Source organism: Tamandua tetradactyla, chromosome 11 (genome assembly GCF_023851605.1).
Source record: "Tamandua tetradactyla isolate mTamTet1 chromosome 11, mTamTet1.pri, whole genome shotgun sequence".
NCBI lineage: Eukaryota > Metazoa > Chordata > Mammalia > Pilosa > Myrmecophagidae > Tamandua > Tamandua tetradactyla.
In genome coordinates, this window is record NC_135337.1 from 24343093 (window position 1) to 24368710 (window position 25618).

Below are 25618 nucleotides of genomic sequence, written 5' to 3' on the forward strand. Positions count from 1 at the left end.
TTGAATATGTAGATCAGTTTGGGTAGAGTTGACATCGTAACAACATTTAGTCTTCCTATCCATGAACACAGAATGTCTTCCACCTATTTCGGTCTCGTTGAATTTTTTTTAGTAATGTTTTGTAGTTTTCTGTGTTCAGGTCCTTTACATCCTTGGTTAAGTTTATTCCTAGATGCTTGATTCTTTTAGTTGCTATTGTGAATGGAACCTTCTTCTTAATTGCCTCCTCAATTAGATCATTACTAGCATATAGAAAAACTACTGATTTTTGCACATTAATCTTGAATCCCACCACTTTGCTGAATTTATTAGCTCAAGTAGCTTTTACATAGGTTTCTTGAGATGTTCCAAATACAGCATCATACCATCTGCACATAATGACAGTTTTACTTCTTCCTTTCCAATTTGGATGTCTTTGAGTTCTTTTTCTTGCCTGATTGTTCTAGCTAGAACTTTTAGCACAATGTTGAATAACGGTGGTAGCAGTGGGCATCCAAGTCTTGTTCCCAATCTTAGGGGGATGGCTTTGTCTCTCACCATTGAGTATGATGTTAACTGACAGTTTTCCCTTTATGATATTGAGGCAATTTCCTTTGAGTCCTACTTTTTGAACTGTTTTTATAAACAAAGGATGCTAAATTTTGTTAAATGCCCTTTCTGTGTCAATCATGATGATCATGTAATTTTTCCCATTCAATTTAATGTGTTGTATTATGTTGATTGATAATCTTGAGTTGAACTATCCCCATGTGACTTAAATAAACCCTACTTGATCATGGTGTACAATTCTTTTGATGTGCCTTTGGATTCGATTTGTCAGTATTTTGTTGAAAATTTTTGTGTCTGTGTTCATTAGAGACATTGGTCTGTAGTTTTTCTTTCTTTTAGTATCTTTATCAGGTTTGGGTATTAGAGCGATGTTTGCTTCATAGAATGATTTAAGTGGCATTCCAGTTTCTTCAGTTTTTTGGAAAACCTATGTAAAAGCTACCTGATACTTCAATGTTTTTTAAAATTCCCTTGTAAAGGCATCTGGCCTTAGGCTTTTCTTCAGAGGGAGGTTTTTGATGATGATTGAATCTCTATTTGTGATTGATCTGTTGAGGACTTCTGTTTCTTTTCGAGTCAGTATAGGTTGTCCATGTGTTTCTAGGAAATTGTCCATTTCATCTAGGCTGTCTAGTTTGTTGGCATCCAGTTGTTCATTGTATCCTCTAACGACGTATTTTTAAATTTCTTTGGTGCACATAATAATGACGCCCTCTCATTTCTGATTTTGTTTATTTTTATCTTCTCTCTATTATTCTGTCAGTCTGGCTAAGGGTTTGTCAATCTTGCTGATCTTTTCAAATAACTAACTTTTGGTTTTATTGAATCTCTCTGTTGTTCTGGTTCTTCAAATCATTTATTTCCACTTAAATCTTTATTTCTTTTCTTCTATTTGCTTTAGGATTAGATTGCTGTTCTTCTCTAGTTTCTTGTTTGCTTTTTAATGAAGGCACTGAATCCCATAGGTTTTAATATGTTGTATTCTCATTTTCATTTGTTTCCAGATATTTACTGGTTTCACTTGTAATCTGACCTGCTAATTGTTTAAGAGTATGTTGTTTTAATCTCCATATATTTGTGAAAGTACCAATGTTTTGGTGGTTATTGATTCCCAGCTTCATTTCATTATGATAAAAGAAAGCGCATTGAAAATAATTTCAATCTTTTTAAAATTCTTAAGTCCTCTTTTGTGGCTCAGTATATGATCTATTCTGGAGAATGTTCTATGAGCACTTGAGAAGAATGTATATCCTGGTGTTTTGGGGTGCAACAATCTATATACGTCTGTTAGGTCTAATTCATTTATCATATTGTTTAGGTGATCTATTTTCTTATTGATTCTCTCTCTGGTTATTCTAGTGATAGAAGAGTGTGGTGTGTTGAAGTCTTCCACTATTGTAGAAAATCTCTTTCTCCCTTCAGTCTTGCCAGTGCTTGCCTCATGTACTTTGGAGCTCCTTGATTGGGTGTATAATCACTTCTGATTGTTATTTCTTCTTAGTGAATTGTCCCTTCTAGTAATATATAGTGTCCTTCCTTGTCTGTTTTGTCTGATATTAGTATAGTTACCCCAGCTTTCTTTTGGTTACTACTTGCATAGAATGTCTTTTTCCATCCTTTAACTTTCAACCCATTTGTATCTTTGGGTCTATGATGAATTTTTTATAAACAGCATATAGATGGATCATATTTTAAAATCCATTCTGCCAATCTGTATCTTTTTGTTGTTGTTGTTTTACATGGACAGGCACCGGGAAACAAACCTGGGTCTCCGGCATGGCAGGCGAGAACTCTGCCACTGAGCCACCATGGCCTGCCCCAATCTGTGTCTTTTAATTGAAGGGTTTAATCTGTTAACATTCAAAGCTAATACTATAAAGGCCATTTTTGATTCAACCTTCTTATCCTTTGGTTTTTATTTGCGGGATATATATATTTTTCTCTCTCTTTTAATCCTTTAAGTTGCCCTTACTAACACATCATTTCTGTGCTGTCCTCCATGCCTCTCTCTCTCTTGTCTTTTTTTTAACCAACAGAACTCCCTTATAGTATTTCTTTTTAGGGCAGGTCTCTGGTTAGCACATTATCTCAGCATGTGTTTATCTGTGAAAGTTTTAAACTCTCCATCACTTTTGAAGGACAACTTTGCTGGATAAAGAATTCTTGGATATCGTAAATATATCATACCACTGCCTTTTCACCTCCATGGTGCCCTATGAGTAGTTTTATGTGGCTGCCCTTGTATGTGGTGATTTGCTTTTATCTTACTGCTTTCAGTACTCTTTCCTTCTCTTCAGCATTTGACAGTCTTGGAGTGGGTCTATTTGTATTTATTTTATTTAGAGTTTGTCGGGCTTCTCTTATTTGCATATTTATATTTTTCATAAGAGTTGGGAAATTTTCTCCAATTATCTACTCAAATAATCTTCCTAGCCCTTTACTTTGTCTTCTCCTTCTGGGACACCAGTTGTTCTTATATTTGCGTGTTATATGTTGTCAGTCATTTCCCTTAGATCCAATTCAAATGTTTCCATCTTTTTTCACCATTTGTTCTTTTGTGTTCTCAATTCAGTTGCTCTATCTTCTATTCATTTATTCTTTTTTTTTTTGCCTCTTCAAATCTGCTGTTGTTTGTCTCAAGTTATTTTTTATTTGCTCTACAGTATCTTTCATTTCTGTAAGATCTATTTTTTCTATTTATTCTTTCAAATTTTTCTTTATGCTCTTCTATTGCCTTCTTGATGTCCACATTTATTTCTTTAGCCAACTCATAAAAGTTATTTAGGAGATATATATGTACGTCTTTGAGTAGTTCTAAATTCTGTGTCCCTCTGGCTTTTTAATTTGATCATTTGGCTTGGCCGTATCTTCTTGCTTTTCCATGTGCTTTGTGATTTTCTGTTGGTTTATTGGCATTTGATTATCTTGATAAGGTTGTTTTGAAAGTTGATTTCCCTTGCTCATCTAAGATTGTGTAGTTGCTTGGGTTTGCATTAAATGTCTTCTTTATGCTTGATTTGTCAGTGTTTCCCAGACAAATCAGGGCTGGGGTCTCACACCGGAGGTTCAGCCTTTTTGGAAATCTGTTAGGAGCTGGGCAGAAAGAAAAAGCAGTTTGCCAGACTGCACTTGTCTTTCCAGTCTTGCCAGCAGACAGCACACTTGGACCACCTCTTCTTCCCCACAGTCCCACCTCTCCCCGACTGTGGCAGCCCACTGTGACCCAACCCCATACAAAAATCCATGGGCCTAACCAGGCAACAATCTATCTAGTCAGGGCCACAGTTCTCCATGTGTTCTGGAAGCTACCATCTCCAGATATAGGGGTGGGCACCATGCATCTTGGCTCAAACCCGACCTCTGGGCACAATGTGTGTGGTGATTCCCAGTCTCCCACATAGAAAGCTCTCAGACTGGTGGACTGAAAGGTTCAATGCCCTGACCAGCTGCCAGCCAGGAGTGCTCTACTTTACACCGACCAACAAGACCTGGTTTGCATTAGAACATTGCTTTGACAGTTGGGTCATCCATACTCCTCAGCCAAAACAGGGCTGAGTACCTGTGCAGGGGGTGTAGACCAGCTCCAGTGGGCCTGAGGTAGGATCTGGAGAGGCTCTGAAAAGCCCTGCAATTCCCCCACAGTTTCCGGCCTGACCAGCACATGGAGCTGTTCAGTGACTTCATTGTCCTCCGAAACTGTTCACCTCCTAGAGCCTAGTTCATGACCTGGTGGGGCTGAAACTGTGAGGTTCGTGGGCCCTCACTTTGCTGAACAAAATCAGGCTCAATGTGGGCCTATATCCCCCACTTTCATTGCAACAGAGGAAGCTTCCAGCTGCCCCAATCTGCAGCTGTCCCCCAGACAAGGAACAGGCCACCTGCTGCTGTTTCCCTGAAGGGTGGGGGAAGGGCACCAGGACCCAGGGCTGGGAGCACAGTCTCTGTCCATGTTTTCTCACACTTTTCATCTCTCACTGATTTGGGCCTTGAAATATCCTCCCCGGTCCCCCAAGTCTCCAAACAGTTGATTTGGTTATTTTCTGCTTGGCTACTTGCAGCTTTTAGGGAACATTTTGTGGTTTCCTCTCTAGTCCTCTACTTTGGACATTTCTTCTTGCCGCCCTTTTGTATTCTGACCTCCCCCATGGCTGCCTGTGGGTCTCTGTGGGCTTGGGTCTCAGTGTCTGGATATAGGTGGGGATCTTTCTCACTGCTATGAGAGGTTTTATAGTCTGTGCCTCTGGTGGGAGGTGGGAGGCATCCCAACTGCTGATTCTGTGCACTTCCCAAATTGTGTGGGGCCAAGCGAGGGGCAGGGGAGAGGACAGGCCAGTCCCTGATGGAAGTTGCTTACTTGGTATTTTTCTCTTTCTACGATTCAGCATTTGTAGATCCTTCTCCAGTCTTTACCTTCCTCTAGTGTTCTGTATCAGTGAGAATTGTCCTTTTTATTTTTTTCCTGAATGTCTAGAAAGAGGTTTTTAGTAGCTGTTTATATCACCATGTTGATGACTGGAAGTCACTTTTTAAGATGGCCAGTCCATCCTGCCACCCTGGCATCCTGGCTGAGCCAATGGAGCTGAGCCCATATACATACTCTAGACTATACAGAGAAAGAAAGAAACTATTTTCTTCCCTATACCATTGGATTATTTTAATCTCTTTGCTACAGCAGTTTAGCCAATTCTCTACTACAATGATACACCCCACTAATTCCCTCCATTTTGTAGTTCAAGAAATTTGACCTTCTAAGAGTTTAAGTACTTTGTGAAAGTTCACATTGCTGATAATTGGCAAAGAAAAATGACACAATATATTTAGACACTGTATTAGGGTTCTCCAAAGAAATAAAACCAACAGATTATGAGATTTATCATAGGAATTGGCTTGCACAAGCATGGGGATTGGCAAATCTGAATCCCAAAGGGCAGGCCTCAGGCTGGGAATTCCAATGAGATGATTTGAATAAGATTCCCCTCTTTATCCACCAAAGAGGAGAGCATTGGCACCTCACCCCATTGAGCATCCACTTTCCTCTCAGCTCATTTCATTCCCTTTTCAAGACAAAATGAAGCGTGCACAGTGCATGGTCTGCCTCCGGCAATCGCACAGACCCACAGGTTGAGATGGTGGAAATACAGCTGAACTTGCCTTTGGAGCTTTTATTCATGCTGAGCGGCATTTATTCATGCTCATCAACCAGGAAGCTTATTGGGAGGGGAAGCTACAGTTGTTTCTCTTCCTTTTTGTGATGAGGATGTTTTGTGGAATAGATACATGGAATTTCATTGTAGTCTCATACTGAGAAACAAGTGAACATGAAATTCTTCCTGGTAGGGTGGGCCAAAGTGGCTCAGTGGCAGAGTTCTCGCCTGCCATGGCAGAGACCCCAGTTCGATTCCCAGTGCCTGCCCATGTATTAAGAAAAAAAAAATTCTTCCTGGTAGTTTGATCTTTATAATTGATGATTAGAGGGAGATCCTTCAAGCCAGCCCTCTGAGGAAAGGGAGCCCTGCTAGGATTTGTTCCGTAGGCATGGTCAGATTTAGCACTATTATCCCAGCTGTCATTTTCTGGTTGTCAGTTTTGTACCGAGAAGGAAAAGGTTTCTTTTAGAAATTATGTACTTATATAACCTCTTATGTTCAAAGCACATGTTTGATAAACTGTGAACTGCAGAGTAATTATAGCATGCAAGCATTCTTTATTTTTATGCCAGCAATTTATCCATTAATTATAGGGAGTTTGTCATGTAGCTAATTACCATATTTTATGAGGAAAAGTCATGATTTTTCTGAAAGCTAAGTAAATTTGAACATTCATTACATGTTATTTTATGAAAAGAATTAGTCATCTGTGGAAACAGGCTCATCATATCTCAGTGTCCACTAAATAACCAAGTTACCATGCATTGCAGCTGTTTGTGATGTCAAATCTTGAAAAGCTTAAATGTATATCAGTAGTGAATTGTTGAGTCTATTGCAATCCATTCCTACAATGAAATTCCAGACATCACAGTGTAGTCCTTCTGCACACAGGTTTTAGAAGCAGACTGAGTGGGAATTTGAGGCAAGTTTGACCTTGGGCAACTTATTAAATGCTCTGAGTCTTTTTTCTTATTCATAGAAATATGAAATTCAGATGACTCTTTGAGGGTTCATAAGCTAACCAGCACTTAGTACAGGGTCTGGCACCTATGAGGCCCTTAATGATAGCCAAGTATCATTGCTGTTACTATTTTTTATTTAACTTTTTTATTGTAAAATAATTTCAAACTTACAGGACAGTTGCAAAACAAAACCCATATGGAGAGCTTCAACAACGCCCACCCCCAGCCACCCAGGCCCATCAATTTTAACACTTTTGTTCCATTTGCTTTATCATTCTATCCATCGATCTATCAGTCTAACTATCTATCTATTTGTTGTTTTCTAAACATTTGAGAGTAGGTTGCATACATCATGTTCCTTGAATGCATATTTCCAAGACTATTCCCTGAGAGCAAGGATATTCACTTATGTAACCACTTTAAGTACAGTTATCAAGCTCAATAAATTAAATATTGATATAAAGCTTACAGTTTATATTCCGATTTTTTAGTGTGTACCAATATGGTCCTTTTGAGCTTTATCTCATCCATTATTAGATCCAGTCCAGGATAATATATTACATTTCATTGTTATTTGTTCTTTCTTTAAATTGTGGAAACATGTATCTATCTCACCCACTCCCAGGCATACTGTACAGTGGGATTAATGCATTCGCAGTGTTGTGCTGCCTCACTGCCATCCATTACCAGAACTTTCCCTCACCCCACAAACCCTGTACTCAATATGCTTTAACATCTTAAGCCTATAACAATCTCATCTTGTTTGATACCAACTTGACTTCAATAACAAACATAAACTGTTTCCAAGACTTTCCATCCCCCTACCTTTATGCAGTTCTTATCATAGTTGACATATTTATAAATTTGGAGTCTAAACCTATTGATTTATCATTACTTTTTATGCATTTACTCTTCAGATCCTGTAGGAAGTAAAAACTGGAGTTGCAAACCAAAAATACAATAGTACTGGCATTTATTTTTACCTATGTCATCTATCTTTAAAGAGATTTATAGTTCTTCATTACGTTTCTTACAAGCTGAGAAAGTCCTTTAGTGTTTCTTGTAGCCATGATCTAGTAGTGAAGACTCCCTCAATTTTTGTTTATCTAGGAATGTCTTTACCTGTCCCTCATTTTTAAAAGAGTTTTGCCAGATATAAAATTGTTGGTTGGCCATTATTTTCTTTCAACACTTTAAATATTTCATCCCACTGCCTTGTTGCTTCATTGTTTCCCAATGAGAAATTAGCATTTAATCTTATTGAAACTCTCTCGTACATGATGCATTGCTTCTGTTTTGCAGCTTTCAAGATTTTCTCTTATCTTAGGCATTCAGTAGTTTGATTATATGTTTTGGTGAGAGTCAGTTAAGGTTTATCCTGCTGAGAGTTTGCTGAACTTCTCAGATATGTTTATTTGTCTTTCTTTAAATTTGGGACGTTTTTAGCCATTAGTTCTTTAAGTATTCTTTCTGCCTCTTTCTCTGTTCTCTTCTGAGACTCCCACAATGCACTTTCTCTCCAAAATCTATAGCATTCTGGTGCTGGCTTGATATAATATTTGAGGTTCTTTGGTTTGCATCTCTGGCTCCCATTACATGGCAATCTTCCTCTCTTCTTGTGCCTGCACTTGTTGCTTCTACTGACTCCGAGCTTCCACCCCTTACTTATGTCTTTCTCTTTATAAATCCTCCAATAATACAGATTAAAGCCCAGCCTGATTTAGTTAGCAATGCCTAAATGGGACCTTCAAAGATCCTGCTCACAATTGAGTCTACAGCATGCCTCACCTTCACATAGTCAAAGATATATTATTTACAAATGGTTTCACACCCATTGGACTATAGATTGAGATTAAGAACAGGTCTGACTTTGAGGTGTATAATTCCGTCTGTCACACATACTAGATATAGTATAAATGGATACAGCTTCAGGGAAGTCACTAAGGGACAACTAAAGTTTTGACTTGCCAATAAAGAAGCATAATATTGCAGAAATGAATAAAATCCCAATAGAATTATACTAATACCCCCAAAATTCAAAGAATGAGGACAAGAAATAGGACAACCTCTGAGAGAGTGAGAAATCCATTCAGAGCACATTTTAACATAGACAAATACATACCAAAAGAAAGCCTTTAGGAAAGAGGACTTTTTCTGACCAGGAGTTTGACTGTTCCATCTGGAAGGACCCCTTTTCTAAACTGAATGAATACCCCACAATGGGAAGAGGTATTACCTTCAATCAAAGAGCAGCAACAAAAAGCAAAACAATACGAAAAAACTGCCTCAAAGGGTGGCACCAAACTCCTAGAGTAGAAATTAGGCTGATCAAATCTGTGGTCCTTCAGGTGTTTCAACAAACATAGGAATGAAACTGCAGAGAAACAAAAGAACCTTCCTGGGATTGTCCAGTACCACCCCTTCTTCTCCCACTCCACTCAGACTGGTAAATCGTCAAAATCATGATATAAAACTACATCCCCCATCACTTCAGCTCAGGACCTCAGAGGAAGGTTCTCTGGTTATTTATGGGAACAATTAAGGGTCTTTGATGAATCAACTCCCCTCATTTCAGGAAAATAAACAGAGATACATTTATCATGATTAAAGCCTTTAAAATGATATCATGAGGCAGAAGAGAAAGAAAAACACATATTTCAAAATATAGAACATGTTTTGAAAAATAGATTAATAGCAAGAAATGTAATTAAATTTAGTTTAGACAGCATCTGCTTTCCAATGTCAAAGAAATGAAAGAAGACATGTGAAATGAGAGCTGAAAGATAGCTGGCACAATTAGGAAGCCAATATAAGAAAATAAATAATGCCATGGCAGAATTAAAACCAGTACTAGAAACCATAAACAACAAACTTCTCACTGGAGAAAGTCAAATCAGAGATATTAAGGGCTGATTTTAGAATATATAGTGAAAAAAAAAAAAAGGAAACTGAAATTGATCTGAGAAAGAATAATAGATATGTAAGACATGCCACAGAAATAACATTTAGATAATTATAGATCATGAAAAAGAAGATAAATGGAGCAATAATTTTTCTTCCATATAAATATCTGAATCTTCCAACTAGAGGAGTATGCTAGTTTGAAATGTTATGTACCCCAGAAAAGCCATGTTTCAATCCTGATCCAATCTTGTGGGAGCAGCTATTTCTCTTAATCCTGATACAGTACTGTTGGAAACTTTTGATTAGATTATCTCCACCCATTCCAACTGGATCTTGGTTAGATTACTAGAGTCTTTAAAAGGGGAAACATTTTGGAGACATGCCAGAAACAGCAGAACCTACAGAAATGACAGAGCCAACAGAGAGAGAGAGCTCACACAGATACTTGGAGCCCAGCAGATGTTGCCATGAGATGTTAAGCAAGCCAGAAGAAATTGAAGAGAGCCAAGGGAAGCCAAGAGATGAAAGCCAGCCCTGGAGAAGTATAGTGAGGAACCTTCACAGGAACAGAGGCCAAAAGCAATGGAGTCTGGGTGCAAGGGACCAGCATATGCCAGCCACATGACTTCCCACCTGGCCAAGGTGTTCCAGACCCATCAGCCACCCTTGAGTCAAGGTAACCTCTTGTTGGTGGCTTAATTTGGACACTTTCACTTCTTGGAACTGTAAACTTGTAACTTATTAAATTCCCAATGTACTAAGAAACGATGATCATGCATCTATGTGATGATGTTAAGAATTACTGAATGCATATGTAGAATGGTATGATTTCTAAATGTTGGGTTAATTTCTTTTTTCCATTAATTAATAAAAAAAATAAAATTAAACAAACAAAAAAAACCATTCTAGTTCTGGTATATCACATTCTGGCAGCTTAGACACTAACATGAGGGATTAACCAGCTTCTAAGTAAAACTAAAGTAGATACTAGTTCTTGACTATTTCTCACTGAAATTTAGACTTTTGGTACTAAAGAAAGAATCCTACAAACATTGTGGCGGGTGGTAGTATTGTAGTATTGTCCATCTATTCACTCTCTCCTTCCTTAAGTAGAGGGTCCTTCCCTTTGCACTTCCTTTGGACGTGGTGGACAGAATGTGGGTAGACAGGCTGTGTACCCCAGCCAAGCAGAAACTTCCAGGTTCATTATGAGTTTCGGCCCATCTTACTTCTCCTGTGCCTTCTGCCAGGAGAATGACATGTTCCAGATGCTGGCTGCCCCCTCAGCCAGGGCCTCAGAATAGGAAGCCATGGGAAACAAACCAGTACCCAACCTATAACCTGGAGCAGACCCAGAGAATCTGACCAACATGTAATATGGGGGAGAAATAAATGTTGTTGGAAGTCACTGAGCTTTTGAGGCTGTGATGCAGTGTACCTAGCAGAAATCATGCAAACACCAAAGCAGATAAAGTCGGCTGCCTACCCAAAGCTGACCGTATGCCAGCCTCAGCCTTCTTCCTCCGTAATATTAGATGCCAGAATAGAATGGAGCAATGTCTGCAGAGTTTTCAAGGAAAAAAGTTTGGGACATAAAAATTTTATACCCATACAAAAAGTCATTGAGCTATTAAGATAACCAAAAAAACATGCCAGATATGTGAGAATTCAGGGAATATGCCACTTGTGAAAAAGTGCCAGAAGATGTTTATTAGATAACTGAACAAAAACAGCAATATCTTCAACTCTCAACTTGGAAAAGCCATCATATGAATTCAGTGATATTAGGACAGCAAACCATTTCAGTAGAGAATTATTTTGAACTAACTGTGATAAATATAGTAACAGAAACTCAGTACAAATGTATAAAATTTACTTAATGATAATGTATATAACAATAGAAAATAATAAAACTAATAAAATAGGGAATGGGAAGTTAATGCTTACAATGTATGTGGTTCCTATTTGAAATGATGGAAATAGTTTGGTAATGGATGGTGGTGATGGCAGCACAGCATTGCAAACATAATGACCAATACCAAAATATAGACCTGTATGTGGTTATTTAAAGGGGAAATGTTAGATTGTATATATGGTAACAGAAGAATTTTTTTTTTAATCAAGGAATTACACTACACAAACACTGAACTCTAAGTGAAACCACAGACTATAGTTAATAGTACAATTACAAAAATGTGCTGTCATCAGTTGTAACAAATATTCCACATCAATGCAAGGTATTGGTGGTGAGGTAGTGTATGAGATTCCTGTATTTTATGCATGATTGTTTTGTAAACCCACAACATCTCTAAAAAAGAAAAAAAAAGGAAAAGTCTTACTTGTTACAACAGCAACAACAACAAAACAGAAATACTAGAAAATATCAACATGAATGCACAAGTATTATATTTGAAAGATCCAATATTGCTGTTTCATTCTTGGCATTGCTAATTAGAAAAATATAGGTTCAAGCATTTATTAAAATAAGTTACCCAAAGTAACTTAAACCTGTTTACAAAAGGTCAGTGATAAAGTATGAAATATAAACACCACACATGTCAAAGGATTGATGCAGTCTATAAAATAAACAAAACATATAAAACATCTGTGGTAGTTAGATTCTGTTGTCAACTTGGCCAGGTGAAGGCACCTAGTTCTGTTGCTGTGGACATGAGCCAATGGCATGTGAACCTCATCTGTTACTGATTACATCTGCAGTCGGCCAGGAGGCGTGCCTGCTGTAATGAATGATATTTGATTTAATTGGCTGGTGCTTAAATGAGAGACTCAACATAGCACAGCCCAAGCAGCTCAGCATACCTCATCTCAGCACTCACAGCTCAGCCCAGGCCTTTGGAGATGCAGAAAGGAATCACCCCAGGGAAGGTTGTTGGAACCCAGAGGCCTGGAGAGAAGGCCAGCAGAGATCGCCCTGTGCCTTCCCACGTAAGAAAGAACCTCAGTCAAAAGTTAGCTGCCATACTTAACCTGGCAGGGGAGATACCATGATCACGAAGGTGGTTTTCCCAGGGCGAGGCTTATCCATTGCACTCCGGATGTGCTGACCCCTGCGATTTCCCCAAATGTGGGAAACTTGACTGCATAATTTATGGTAGTGGGGGACTGCATTCACGCTCTCCCCTTAATAAAAAAAAAAAAAAAAAAAAAAGTTAGCTGCCTTTCCTCTGAAGAACTAACGATATAAATCCCCTTTTATTAAAAGTCAATCCCTCTCTGGTGTGTTGCATTCTGACAACTAGCAAACCAGAACGACGCCCTAATTGAAAAATTGGCAAAGATCATGAATAGACAAGTCACTGGAGCCTAAACACAAATAAAGTGAATGAATGAAGAAGTATTCTCTGTCACATTTGATGGAAATTCGTAAAGGGCCTTTAATGCTATTCTGAAGAGTTGATTCCTTCCCTGAAAGCAATGGGAAGCCATTAAGGAGTAGAAGGAAGGAGGTGCCATGCTCATAACGGAGAAAAAACTGAAGGAGAGCAATACTGAAACAAATAAATAAAAAACAATCCAAGAGGCTATTGTAAAAATTCAGGTAAAAGTTAGAGATGATGTGAACAATATCTCAGTAACGCTATGCCACTAACCATCCCATAATGCCATTTTGACTAACAGGTGTCATCTGGCAATTTGTTTTTAGTCAGATGTTGATTTCTGTTCGAGTTATCGGTCTCCTCATTTACAATGTAAAAAAGGCTAGCTGGTAGCTATGGTGTCACTAAGAAAACTACCCCACCACCACAAGAAAAATGCTGACCCTTCATCTATGACATTTTCCCAGCCTTGCTTCAGAGATTTCTCTTGCCCATAATTAATGGTCAAGAAACACATTGACTTTCCTTCCAAATGATGCTCTTGGGTCAAGTGGTATCCATCTCAGCAGCAGTGATGAAGACTTCTGTCCTGACCTAGAGTTCGGGCAGAGTGGGGAGGTGGAAAGAAGATCAGGTTCATGCTTCTCAAAGGTCCTGGATTTCAAGCCACGTTCACCTGCTTAATGATTTGGAATTAGACAAATGATTCTTCCTCTACTTGAAATCTGATACAGTAATTGTTCCCCTGGGGGTAATTTTTGGAATTAACAAAATACAAGTATGCTTCTTAGCACATAGTAGGTGCTCAACACAATTTAGTTTCCTCCTGCTACAGTGATAATTCCCTTAGTGGGATTTTTATTTTAGCTCCTACTAAGAATAATTTTATAAATGTGATTGATGGATTTAAAAATTTATGCAGATTGTGTTATACATCACCCATTTGGCAGAAAATATTATAGAATAAAATGTTGCATACATTAGTGTCATAGCGACAGCAAAACAATATTGCGGTGTTTTGCCAAGGCAAATATGATTATATATTACTGAGCTTCCTTGATAAATTCCTTTGAGGTTCCAGAATGCTATGCGCGAGCAACTATGGCAATCTGTTTAAGATTCAGTTGCAAATCTTTATAATGCAAATCTTTGTTTAATGGAGCTGCTGAACTGTAAAATAAATATTATATAGGACTTTGTCAAAACAACTTTATTCATGATTAGATATTGAATAGTTAGTGGAACTTAAAATTATCATATTTTAGGTATTTTCCCTTTACCTAAGCTTTGAGTACTTTTGAAAAATATTTGAAGTAGATTAATGTTTACATGCTGTAATCTAGTCTCATTTGTTAAATTTGATTTTGCTTAAAAAAACTAAATTGGAGATGTGAGTTTAAAAATTCCAACGGGCACCAACATTTTAGGTTAAAAAACAAGCCCATACTGTTGCTACTTTACCATATGTCATTTTTCCTAATTGTGCTCCCATATATTCATATTTATTTTTCCATGCTATTCATAAATCATAATATACTATATAAAGAGTAAAAAGCAGATTTTTAATAGTTAGCTCACAGGCCTTTTATAAAAGCATCTTTCAGTGAATAAATTGTGAATATAGACATCAAGATTTCCCATCTTATTTGTGTGGATAAATATAGAATTGATGGCTACCTCTTTAAATTATATGATTCATTCAGTCATTAGTGACTGAAAGATAGACTAGAACGATGACTAATTAGAAAATCATTTTGCAGTGCACACGTAATTGTTTATCTGTGGGAAACTACTCATACCCATTCATCCATCTCTTCACTCGGACCTGTTCCCCTGTGGTTGATCATTTCATAGGCGCTGCTGAGCCTTTCAGAATCAATTAGGGACGCCACAACACTGTGAAGAATTTTTGTAGGCAAAATGGAAAATGTAAAACTAAAACTAGGAAAATAGCCAAACAGTCACCCCCATTAACAGTCTTATGAAGCAACCAGGGTTTATTTTGTGTTGTCTTCAAAAGAAACAATTAATAAACAGACGATTTGTGTATATGGTGTAAAATTTGAAAATGTGGGTACGATAAATGAAGACGAAGAGGAAGCGCCCATATCTCACCACAGTAATCGCTGGAAACATTTTCTAAAACTATCCTTCAAGGCCCCATGCGGGAGCGTGTGGAATAAAGACTCTTGCTGTATGTTCTGTCCTGTCATCTGCTTTTGCTTACATAACAGCATATCATGGGTGTCGTTCCAGATCAGTAAATGAAATAATTATATCAAGCATATCAGTAACAGCTCATCTTTAATGAGAACTTAATATGTGTGTGAATTTATGCAGAGAACTTCAAACATAAGCTCTCATTTTGTTTTTTAAAGAAATAATTTGACCATGTCTTACTATTTCCACTTTAAAGATGAGGAGATATATAGGGAGGTTAAGCAACTTGTCCAAGTCACACAGCTGATCTGTGAGCTGGAGCAAGAATATGAAACTATATTTGTCTAACTTCAGAGCCCAAGCTCATGTTCACTACACTGTACAATATTATACCATTGTATTGAAGAAATCGTAATCCATATAAATTATTTAATTATTAAATAAATTATAATGTAGAGGTTTATGTATTTAAATAGATAAATTTATTTTAAATTATTAATTTATTTATAAATTAGTATTTATTATAGATTATATAAATAATTTAACTATTGAAATTATTACCTTTGTTAGATACAGAAAATTACTTCCAATTTCCCACAATTATGAACAATACTAGGGTAAAATTCCTAAAATATGTATCTTTGTAAACTCAGTTAATAAATTAATAATCTGTGCAAGGTAACTTCATAAAGAAATGCTAAGACACATAGGATGAATACTCTTAATGCTCTTGCTTGATTCATATATACAAATTTCTCTTATGTCCTCTCCAACAACAAAGTATAATTGTTCTCCATAGTTTTCACCAATCGTATAGACTCCAGAAATAAAGTATCTCATTTTAATTTATATTCTTGAGCATTTTCCAAGAAATTTACTTTTTCTTTGGGGACTGAAGCAATCAGATTTTGATGTAGTTTTAGTAACTGACTAACCAAATTCTAGATTTTAGACTTAGTTCACTTCTTAGCTAATGGTTCTGATATTTGTTTCCTTTTTTGTCATGCTTATTAAGGGGTAATTTAAAATTCCTCTTTTTAATGTACAGTTTTATGAGTTTTAACAACGACATACAATAATGTAACTATCAGCATAATAGAATTTTACCCAATTTCTATCACCCCAAAAAGTTCCCTTCTGTCCTTTTGTGGTCAACCCCTCCTTGAAGCCCCAACCCCTGGCAACTACTGGTCTGTTTTCAGTCCCTATAGTTTTGCTTTTCTAAAATGTTGTACAGATGGACTCACATGGTATGTAGCTCTTTGAGTCTGACTTCTTTCACTTAGCCTAATGCATTTGAGATTCATGCATGCGGTTACATATATCAATAAGTTTTTGTTTTCTTTTTTATTGATGGGTATTCCGTTGGATATACCACAGTTTATTTATCCATTCACCAGTTGAAGGACATTTAGTTTGTTTCCAGTTGCTGGCAATTATGAATAAAGCTGATATAAACATTCATGTATAGGTTTTTGTGTGCATACACATTTTTCTTTATCTTGGATCAATATCTAGGAGGATGGCTGGATTGTGTGGTAAATGTATATTTCCCTTAAAAAATTTTCCCCCAAAATCTGTGTCATGGCCAATGGCCTTTATGGTTTTGTATGGTTCTAAAATGATTCTTGATATATGGCTAATCCAGATTTTTGCCAACTGATGCCTTTTCTTTTAAGACAAATATTTTGATGAGGAGCTATGATCAATTCCTGATTATAAAAGGATTCATCCATGTCCTTTGATTCCTCTGTCAAGCGGCATTGACTGCTTGTTTAACAGATCTATAGCATTTAAAGAAGTTAAAGAGAAATGAAGTCCCTTAGCTTTGAACACTAGTACAAAACACAGTATAAGTACGATTTATGGTTGAGTTACCTTTCTTATGCTCTGTTGTAATGTATAATGAACCTTCATTTTTAATCAGATTTGTAGTATATGAAACATGCCATAAATATCAAATAATAATCACTGTGACACATTCATGAGCTTACAGTCTGGTGAGGAGATAGATGATTTTATAAGCAAATACAGAGCAGAGTGATAAAGCAATACTAGAGGAGCACAGTATCTAAGAGGATGAAGGACTGTTGAGATTTAGCCAAGTAAGGAAGTCTGAAAATAGAGGAACCAGCTTGGGCACAGGTTTTGTTTGGCAGGTAAGGTAAGAGCATAAGGGCAAGAGACTTGAGGATACTGTTAAAGAGTGCTCAGGTGTTCTACTGTGGGGTCCAGAATGATGTGGAAAAGAACTGGAACTCAGAAAGAGCAAGACAGACTAGGACAGAGGCTAAGATGTAGGTTAGGAAATTTCAAACTGGTCAAAGAGCCTTTATAGTGTGAGGAAGTGGAGTGTCAGGAGATGAAATGGGATATTGTATTTCTAACATGTTTGATGATTGAGAATATAGCAGTGCATTGGACTTAGGAAAGTTAAGGATCTTAAGACAGAGCGTAGATATCAGCAATTACCACGTACATTTTAGCGTTACAGATTTACATGGGGTTTTGTGGAAATAACTTTAGTTAAAGTGAAACAGAAACCTTGCTGTTTTAGTTTGCTAAAGCTGTCAGAATGCAATGTACCAGAAATGGAACAGCTTTTTAAAAGGAAATTTATTAAGTTGCAAGTTTACAGGTCTAAGGCTATTAAAAAATGACCAAACTAAGACATCCAGAGAAAGATAACTTGGCTCAAGAAAGGCCAATGTGTCCACAACCCCTCTGTCAGCTGGGAAGGCACATGGTGATCTCTGCCAGCTTTCTCTCCAGGCCTCTCATCTCATAGGGCTTCCCCCAGGATGTTTTCCTTCTGCATCTCCAAAGTTCTCTGGCTGTTTAGGCCTTGAAGCTTTTTCCAAAATCATTCCCTCTTAAAGGATTCCAGTAAGCAACCCCACTTCGAAGGGTAGAGGCACACCCCCAGGGAAATAACTTAATCAAAAGGTCCCACCCACAACTGGACAGGTCACATCTCCCTGGAAACAACCTAATCAAAAAGATCCCAACCAACAATATTGAATGAGGATTAAAGAACATGGCTTTTCTGGGGGGATACAACAATTTTAAGTTGGCACACTTGCCTCAAGTCTTCTCTACACCTTTGGTTTGATGATATTCATTGTGAAACTCTAAGAGAGGAAGAGAATAATGAGTTTTGTAAATTCACTCAGGATTACTGCCCTTGTAGGCAATATATTTTACCAGTGAAAGGACAGCATTTTAAAGAAAGAATTGACTTTAGATGTTTGCCAATGTTTACTTGGCTAATAATTCACTTTTCTATGTCTTTAGGCAGTGGTTCTCAGACTAGTGTGAAAGGGAAACATTCCCTTGAAGCATTTGTTAAAAAAACGATGCAGATTTCTGGGATGCAGCCCTGAGAATCTGATCCAGGAGGCCTTGGTTTTGGCCCAGGGATCTGCACTATAGCAGACCTCTCAAGTGATCTGGATTTAGGAGCCAGCACTATACCCAGCTCAGGTGGGCCTGCGCAGCTTATAGTGGTTACTGATATTGGCTGCACGTTAGAATTACCCAGAAGGCATTTAAAAGTCCTGATGACCAGGCCAACTCCCAGAGCAATTAAACCCAAATCTCTGGGTTGGCAAGCCAGGCATCGGTGTTTTTTAAAGACCTAGGAGTTTCTAACGTGTAACCAAGACACCAAGATATAAGGGACGATTTTGATTACTGAATCATTATAGAGATATTCTTTTTTGCTTTCTGGTATATTGGAGTAGAAAGACAGAAATATCTGTAATCTCTAAATTGCAATCCAGCTGTCTTGATCTCTGATAATGGCAATATAAACTTTATCTTCTGCCCCGTGATTGTAAAAACCTTGTGACTAATCTTCATTTGTACCTAGTCGTCCAGTTTTTCAACTTTTACTTGTAGTCACTAAAGACAGCCCCTAATGTTTATTAATGAAGGGTCTTAGGTCAGCCAGGAACTAACCCACCCCAAGTCCAAAATTATCTTGATAACCGAGACTGCATCCAACCAAAGTGGACCTGCCTGACATGCGCAGCAGCTTAGATTTTAACGTACAAGTCACCTGTACCTCATTCTGCCATTTTCTTACATACATTCTGTGACTAAGCATGCAATCAACTTGTGCATGCTCAATAATTAGATCACCTCTAATCACATCATCTGGGGCCAGTTATACTCATTGTCCTAAATCTTGCTCATATTTTTCTCTTGTAAAACTATCAGAATTATGATGGTTTAGGGAAAAGGATTTTGGGTCACTAGCCCATCTGCTCTCCTACTACATACCTAGTAATAAACTCTCTTTGAAACCCCGGTGTCTCAGGAATTGGTTATTGAGTGCATCAGGCAAAAGAATTCACGGCCTTTGTCCAGTAACAAACATACAGCCAAAGTGAAGAGCCGGTGTTCCTGCAGATTTGGTGTGGACAGCCTTAAGCTTCTTTGGCTCCTCAGGGTTTGGAAATACTTCATAAGATCTGTAGTTAATACTCTAATAAAAGCTGGGCCTACCTCTGGTTTAATTAGTTTATCAAGTAAGCCGCCAAGAGATTTCTCCTTTCTCTAGGGAGAAGAGAAACTCTCAGAAAGTAGCTTTTAACCCCTTTCCTCCTATAGTACAAAAAGGAAATTCCTGAATGGAAATGAAACTCTGAACTGAAACAGAACCCCACGGGAGAGAAAGAAAGTGCTCTTAAAAAGTCCTCTTTCCCAAGAGAGCACGTCTGTCTGGTTTTGTCACATTTTAACTTTTGGCTCTATATCCCCAACTTCTTAAAACAGCAAGAAATTGCTTAACCTGAATTTCACAATGAACTTCACAGCCTGATGTCTGGATGTCTCTAATAATTTTTTTAAACATATCTAACAATATTTCTCCTAACTAAAATACTAATCAACTATACAGTGAATGAATTTAGAAGCAAAAGAGCCAAGCAAAGAGGGGCAGTATTTGTGAGTATGACATCCATCTACCTCACCCTGTTAAAATGCAGGCTGTGCCCATATAGCATCAGAAATGTTGATTGATTTAGTTATAGGCTGTGATTCCTTAACCTAAGTCATTGAATCCTGCTTCTCAGGATTCAAAACATTTTAAATTTTAGAAAGAAAATACTGTGTATTTTGTTACATAAATTAGGGTCTGGAATAACCTCTCATAACAAAGACATGGATATTTATGCAGCAAAACAGAAAATGTATGAATGGCCTCATATTAGTTCAGATTAGGTTTTGCTGCCAAATGAATTTGGCCCAATCTTATGATAAAACACTTGAGTTCTAAAATTGTTGGGATGTTAGGATTATAAATGAATAAATGTGGGCTTGTTGAGCAAATAAACAAATGGTGAGTTTCATTTTTAAAATTCCAACCAATTGCAGAAAATACTGATAGTTAATTTGTTTCTATTTTTTTCTTCTTTTTAGCTTATTTCCGAGACTCTTATATAAGACAACTATGGATGCATGGTGGATTTGTTTGAATAGGAACAAGGACCTTTATATCTATAATCTTATTCAATCTTAATAAAACTCCAAATTGAAATTATCTCCATTTCACAGATGAAAAAGCTAAACTAGGACATTGAAAAATTAAATTGATTGTGAACATTTAAATTGTGATAGAATCCACATTCAAACACTTGGCATTCAAACTACTTGACTGCAAATTCCACTGTTCCACAGAGCCTCTTTGCCAATAGAGCCAAGGATATAAATCATTAAGTTGATGTTATATGCACAAAACTCATTTTTTAATTTAGGTTAAAAATCTAAGCTGATTGTTGATAACCTCCCATTAAAGCTCAAAAGTTTTTGTAACCATCATGAAAAAAAGGACTGGTGGAATATTTGACCTCATCGCTTAGTCTAACAATGTAACACAGAACTTTAAATAAACTAGTACTTTGTCCAAGTAAATAAGTCAATGTTTAAGTAAACATTAAAATAATACATCAACCATATATCGTAGGTGTCTAGAAACCATCCTTCTGAGAATGATCAAGAAGAAAATTCACAGGAAAGGTCCTTCAAAGACTGTCTTGCAAGGTTCTTCAGCTGGATGATGGGAATGAGCTACTGTGAACATCTTCAATTAAGGCAATAAACGTATGTGCGCGAGAGCGCACTGGTGTGGGACTTGAGTGACAGAGTGAAAGCAAATACAGAAAAATGGGTCCTTCTGTGCACGTTTCCATTACAACCAAAAGGGATCTAGGGACCAGAGCTTATTATTTTATTTACTTGTGCTTTCAAATATGTTATTTCTCTGATTTCATTCACTTATTGATGAGAATTTAGCATTCCTCAACCCAGTAGCCCTTAATAGTGGCTTTTTGTGTTTTCCTATAGGGTTAATTCTGAGCAGTTTCCTTGTGTGCTCATTGTTGCCTTTCCTCTTGTTTTTTCAAAGGGAAATAGTGAAGGCAGATCTTATCAGGCAACAAGTGTTTAAATTTTCATGGAGTAAATAAATGACTGTTTTATTTTAAATGACCTTAAAAAAAAAGAACTACAGGGTGTAGTTTAACAAATGGAAGTACAGAATAAGTAATGCAATGGGGAATTTCATGTGGAACTTAAAGCTTTAAAACTTGACATGTTATAGATGTTAGAATTCATAAACTTAAGAATCCACAGCTTCTTTGCAGTAACAGAGAACTTGTTTTTCCATGGGACCCCTGCACTCAAGGACTCAGCGTTTCGTTCGCTGGTTTGCTGTGAACTTAAATGAGCACTTTTAAATGAATGCTTCTTGGAGGACATTCTAATTTTTGACTCTTTGGGTTCAAACTCGATTACCTCCACTTTAAGCCTCTCTATATAATTGCTCCAGGTATCAGTCTCGATGCTGAAAAATTATGCACCCACTTTCTTCCTGGGACTCTGATTTAAACTTTTATGCATGTGTTTTTTGTTTGCCTACTGCTTGTTTGTGCTATCATCTAGGAATAAGATTTAATATTGCAGATTTAGAATTCATCCAAATTAAAAGGAGAAGCCCCTGTTAGGCAGCAAATTTACCTCACAGGGAATCTAATCCTTAGGACAGGAGATTTGAAAATATTAAATGAATTATGGTTTTTCATATTGCTGGGAAAATGCTGGTGGGGAAATGAGCAATATCATAGTTTCTTACATAGAAATTATGGCATCTAATATATTTGAAATTACTTATTTACCTTGCTATTGTAATTTTTATACTTTAGAATCATAGTCTTATAGAGGGGGAGGACTTAAGTAATTATCTTCTCCTTCCTCTGGATTCTGCAAAGGAAAACCACTTCTAAGTAGAAGAGAATGAATTATTTTAAAAAACCTGCTGAGATAAATAATCCATGGCCCTCATTCTGTGGGATAGAGGTTAATGAGAACATATCATCCGTGTCCTCCCTTGTACACTTTTTTCATGGAATAGAGCCTATTACTAAATTTCCTCTTAATTTTTCCCTCCCTTTGCACAGTTTCATGTTTTATTTTCATCTGTTTGTTTCTATGCTAATCACTGTTACCTTTAAATGCTGAGTCCAGAGCAAGATCCTTCTAATTCCAGACAAATTGAAATAAAACCAATCATCTCAGCGGTTAAGACTTACGTGTGATGTGAAACTAAAAATTGTGCTAATCTGAAAATAGCAGGAGTTTCTGCAGAGACCTGGGATCTAAAAATATGTTTAATCTGGAAAACAAACTATTATCCATATAGTTTAACTCATCAGTGACTTGGTATAAGACCAAGGGTAATATAGTTTGAAATTGGGCAACGAAAGGAAGCTCTAGTGACTATCCAAACATGTGATTTTAAATTTCAAGACTGAATTCCAGAAGTTTCCAAGATTTCAGTAGCACACTTAAAACTAGACTTTCAGTGCTTCTTTTCTAAGGGAAACTTATGTCCTGTTTGGGATAGTCCTAATTCAAGCCTGTTTTCTGTCTGTATTACTAGTACTCTGTTAACCCCTCAATATGCCCAGGTTTAGACAATATATTATATTGTTGCCTTACAGTCACTGCACATTCTTTTTGTCATTCTCCAGTTTATACTTAGTTTTCCTTCTGCTTTCTTTTGCCTTTCATTGATCTTCAGTGATTTGTTTCTGATCATCTCTCAGCTTAATTAAGGTCTTTTGCTATTCCATTTCCACCCTCTAGGGTGACTGTTGTCCCCTTCACTTAGGATCATTTTCAGTAAATTTAATGAATCTTTTGGACACTTCGTTATCTAGGAGAAGGACGAGAGTGCTGATCCCTAGGCCAATTGGCTTTGGAGTGCCACCATTTTCTCTCAGTTTCTGTCTTTTTTCTCTCTGTACTTCCACTTCTTCAGCCTTCCTCTACCCTTCAGTTGCCTCTGACTGGATAATCTTCATTCATATCTTCCAAGCAGTTACTTGCTGTGAAGTCCCGTCCAGAGGCGTGACACTCCTGACAGTTTTGTACTGAAACTCTGTGTATCAAATTGTATTTTCTCAGTTCACAGCTTTCAAATCCCATGAGACCGCTCGAATAAAACTGTGATGTACTATTTCTGCATTTCTTACAGTTTTTATTCAGTCACAGTGCATTATATAACTCTGACATGTTGTTTTGTCCTGAAGTTATGCTTGTCCTTTTGTAAAGAAAACAGAAACGAGTTACTGAATATCCCAGCATTTTCATCATGCCCTCCCCCCCCACACACACACATACACCTTGGAAACTAAGGTTTCTAAGCTTTTATCAGGAATTAGTGAATAAGGCAGCATGCCCTACACATGACTGATTCTTACTAATATTGTTTTTTCTAGGTTCAAGTTGGTCAAATCTAGAAAATTATGCCCTAAGCATAAGTTAATGATATCTGTCTAGTGGTTTCTTATCTTAATTTCAGTAATAATGAATTAACTTTTTCACATACATTTTAAATATGTTTAAATTAGTTAATACACTTTAGCTTGAAAAAAGCTACATATACATGAAAGAACTCTCAGGCATACACACATTATATGAAATATTTATGATGTCTTCATTTTATAAAGAGTCAATACAAAACCTACTATGATAAACGTTCAAAACAGGTAATATGATGGTGAACAATTTTAGAATGCTACTGTAATTGGTTGGGGTTATCACTAATGTTAGATTTTGATAGGCATGATTAATTCTATCAATTTTCACTGTAATATTTCAGTAACCATGATATGGCCTGTTGCATGGCTCCAGTCATTTAAAAATCAGCCCTTACACAGGGTTTTTAATACCTAATTCTGCTGCTTTGGGGCTAAAAAGGTTCTGTAAAGAATTATGCAGTAGAGGTGAACAACAGAGAATTTAGAGTCTGGAGTCTCGATTTGCATCAAAAAATGAAATGTTTAAGTAGATTTTTTTCAACTAGCAAATGCCATTTCATTCTGAACATTTCACCACCTCACTCTACACCATCTGTCTCACAAGGAGAAATTAATCTGAAACTCTAACATGCAGCATTAAAATTCCATTAACACTGATCAGAATATGAACGTGTCTGGCATTGCCATTTTTATCTCTCCACATTTCGGTGTTAATTTTGAATAAAGCAGGTGTAACATTTTAGTCTACCTGGTTAATTAAGGCTATTGAATAAAATACATCATCAGCGAGCTAAAAGTAGGCAACAGCACACTGAACTTAGTTTAACAATGCTGGATGTTTTTGCAATTTAAACCGATGTGGACTACCGCTGTATATTAAGCCAACGCTTATTTGTAAAAGCACTAAATATTTTATGAAGCCAATTTTCTCAAGACTCTGACTTTGGAATTCCTTTTCCTTTCTGCAGAACCACATTACCGCCTTCGCAGAAGTCACATGATACTGAAGCAGATGGTTTTTCACTGCATTGGACATCATCCCTTTTCACCGTCCATTCATAACACCCAAAGTTTGTATGATCACAGGAGAAGTTTATAAAGTTGTCTGATAATTTTTATAATTTTAAAATCAGTGTCAATCTCTCTGTTTCCCCCACTAGACTGTGAGCTCCTCAAGGGCAGGACTGTGTAATTTTTCTCTGTATCCCCAGCACCTACAAAAATGCTAGCACAAAGTAGGTGTTCAATGAAAACGTGGCGACCAAATGAACAAACTAACTCTTAAATAAAATGTTCACTTTAGCTTCTCACAGAGTCATTGCAACTGTGTGAAAAGAAACCTCAAAATGAGTCATATTTGCTTAAGAAGACCCTCTAATTTGGGCTAGTTAAACTTTTTAATGTTTTCGTATATCCGATAATATGCCATATTTAATTTGAAGTGGACATTGAAAGTCATGGGGGGTTTATTTTATTATTAAGCATGGCATTATTTCCATTCTAACAGATTTCAGTGTGTTCAATTACTTTACTTTTAGAAAGTATGTTCTATATACTAAAATAATGTTTGCACATTATATTATGCTATATTTCACTTAAAAATACCATTCATACTATACATTCTAAGACTGGTGCTTCTGCTTTTGAAGGGGAAAATGCCAATTTTTACTGTAATAAGTAATGTATCATAATTAAAAATTATTTATTTGGACTTTTTTCTGACAGTTGTGGCT

At 36.9% G+C, this 25618-nt stretch overlaps 1 protein-coding gene and 1 non-coding gene across 14 annotated transcripts in view; both read left to right on the forward strand.

The window, feature by feature from the left end:
• The window catches only part of PLPPR5 (phospholipid phosphatase related 5), a 413822-nt gene extending 388458 nt beyond the window's left edge, over positions 1-25364 (forward strand). For all 13 annotated transcript variants that reach the window (XM_077120160.1, XM_077120157.1, XM_077120168.1 and 10 more), the window contains one exon: positions 24854-25364. In XM_077120160.1, coding sequence (XP_076976275.1) covers positions 24854-24886 — 33 coding nt within the window. In that variant the 3' untranslated portion in view covers positions 24887-25364. The remainder of the gene's footprint in view (positions 1-24853) is intronic.
• Positions 12542-12706, forward strand: LOC143651026 (U1 spliceosomal RNA). Its single transcript, XR_013159772.1, has one exon. It is a non-coding gene; the product is annotated as a U1 spliceosomal RNA (small nuclear RNA).
• Positions 25365-25618: the final 254 nt, after the last annotated feature.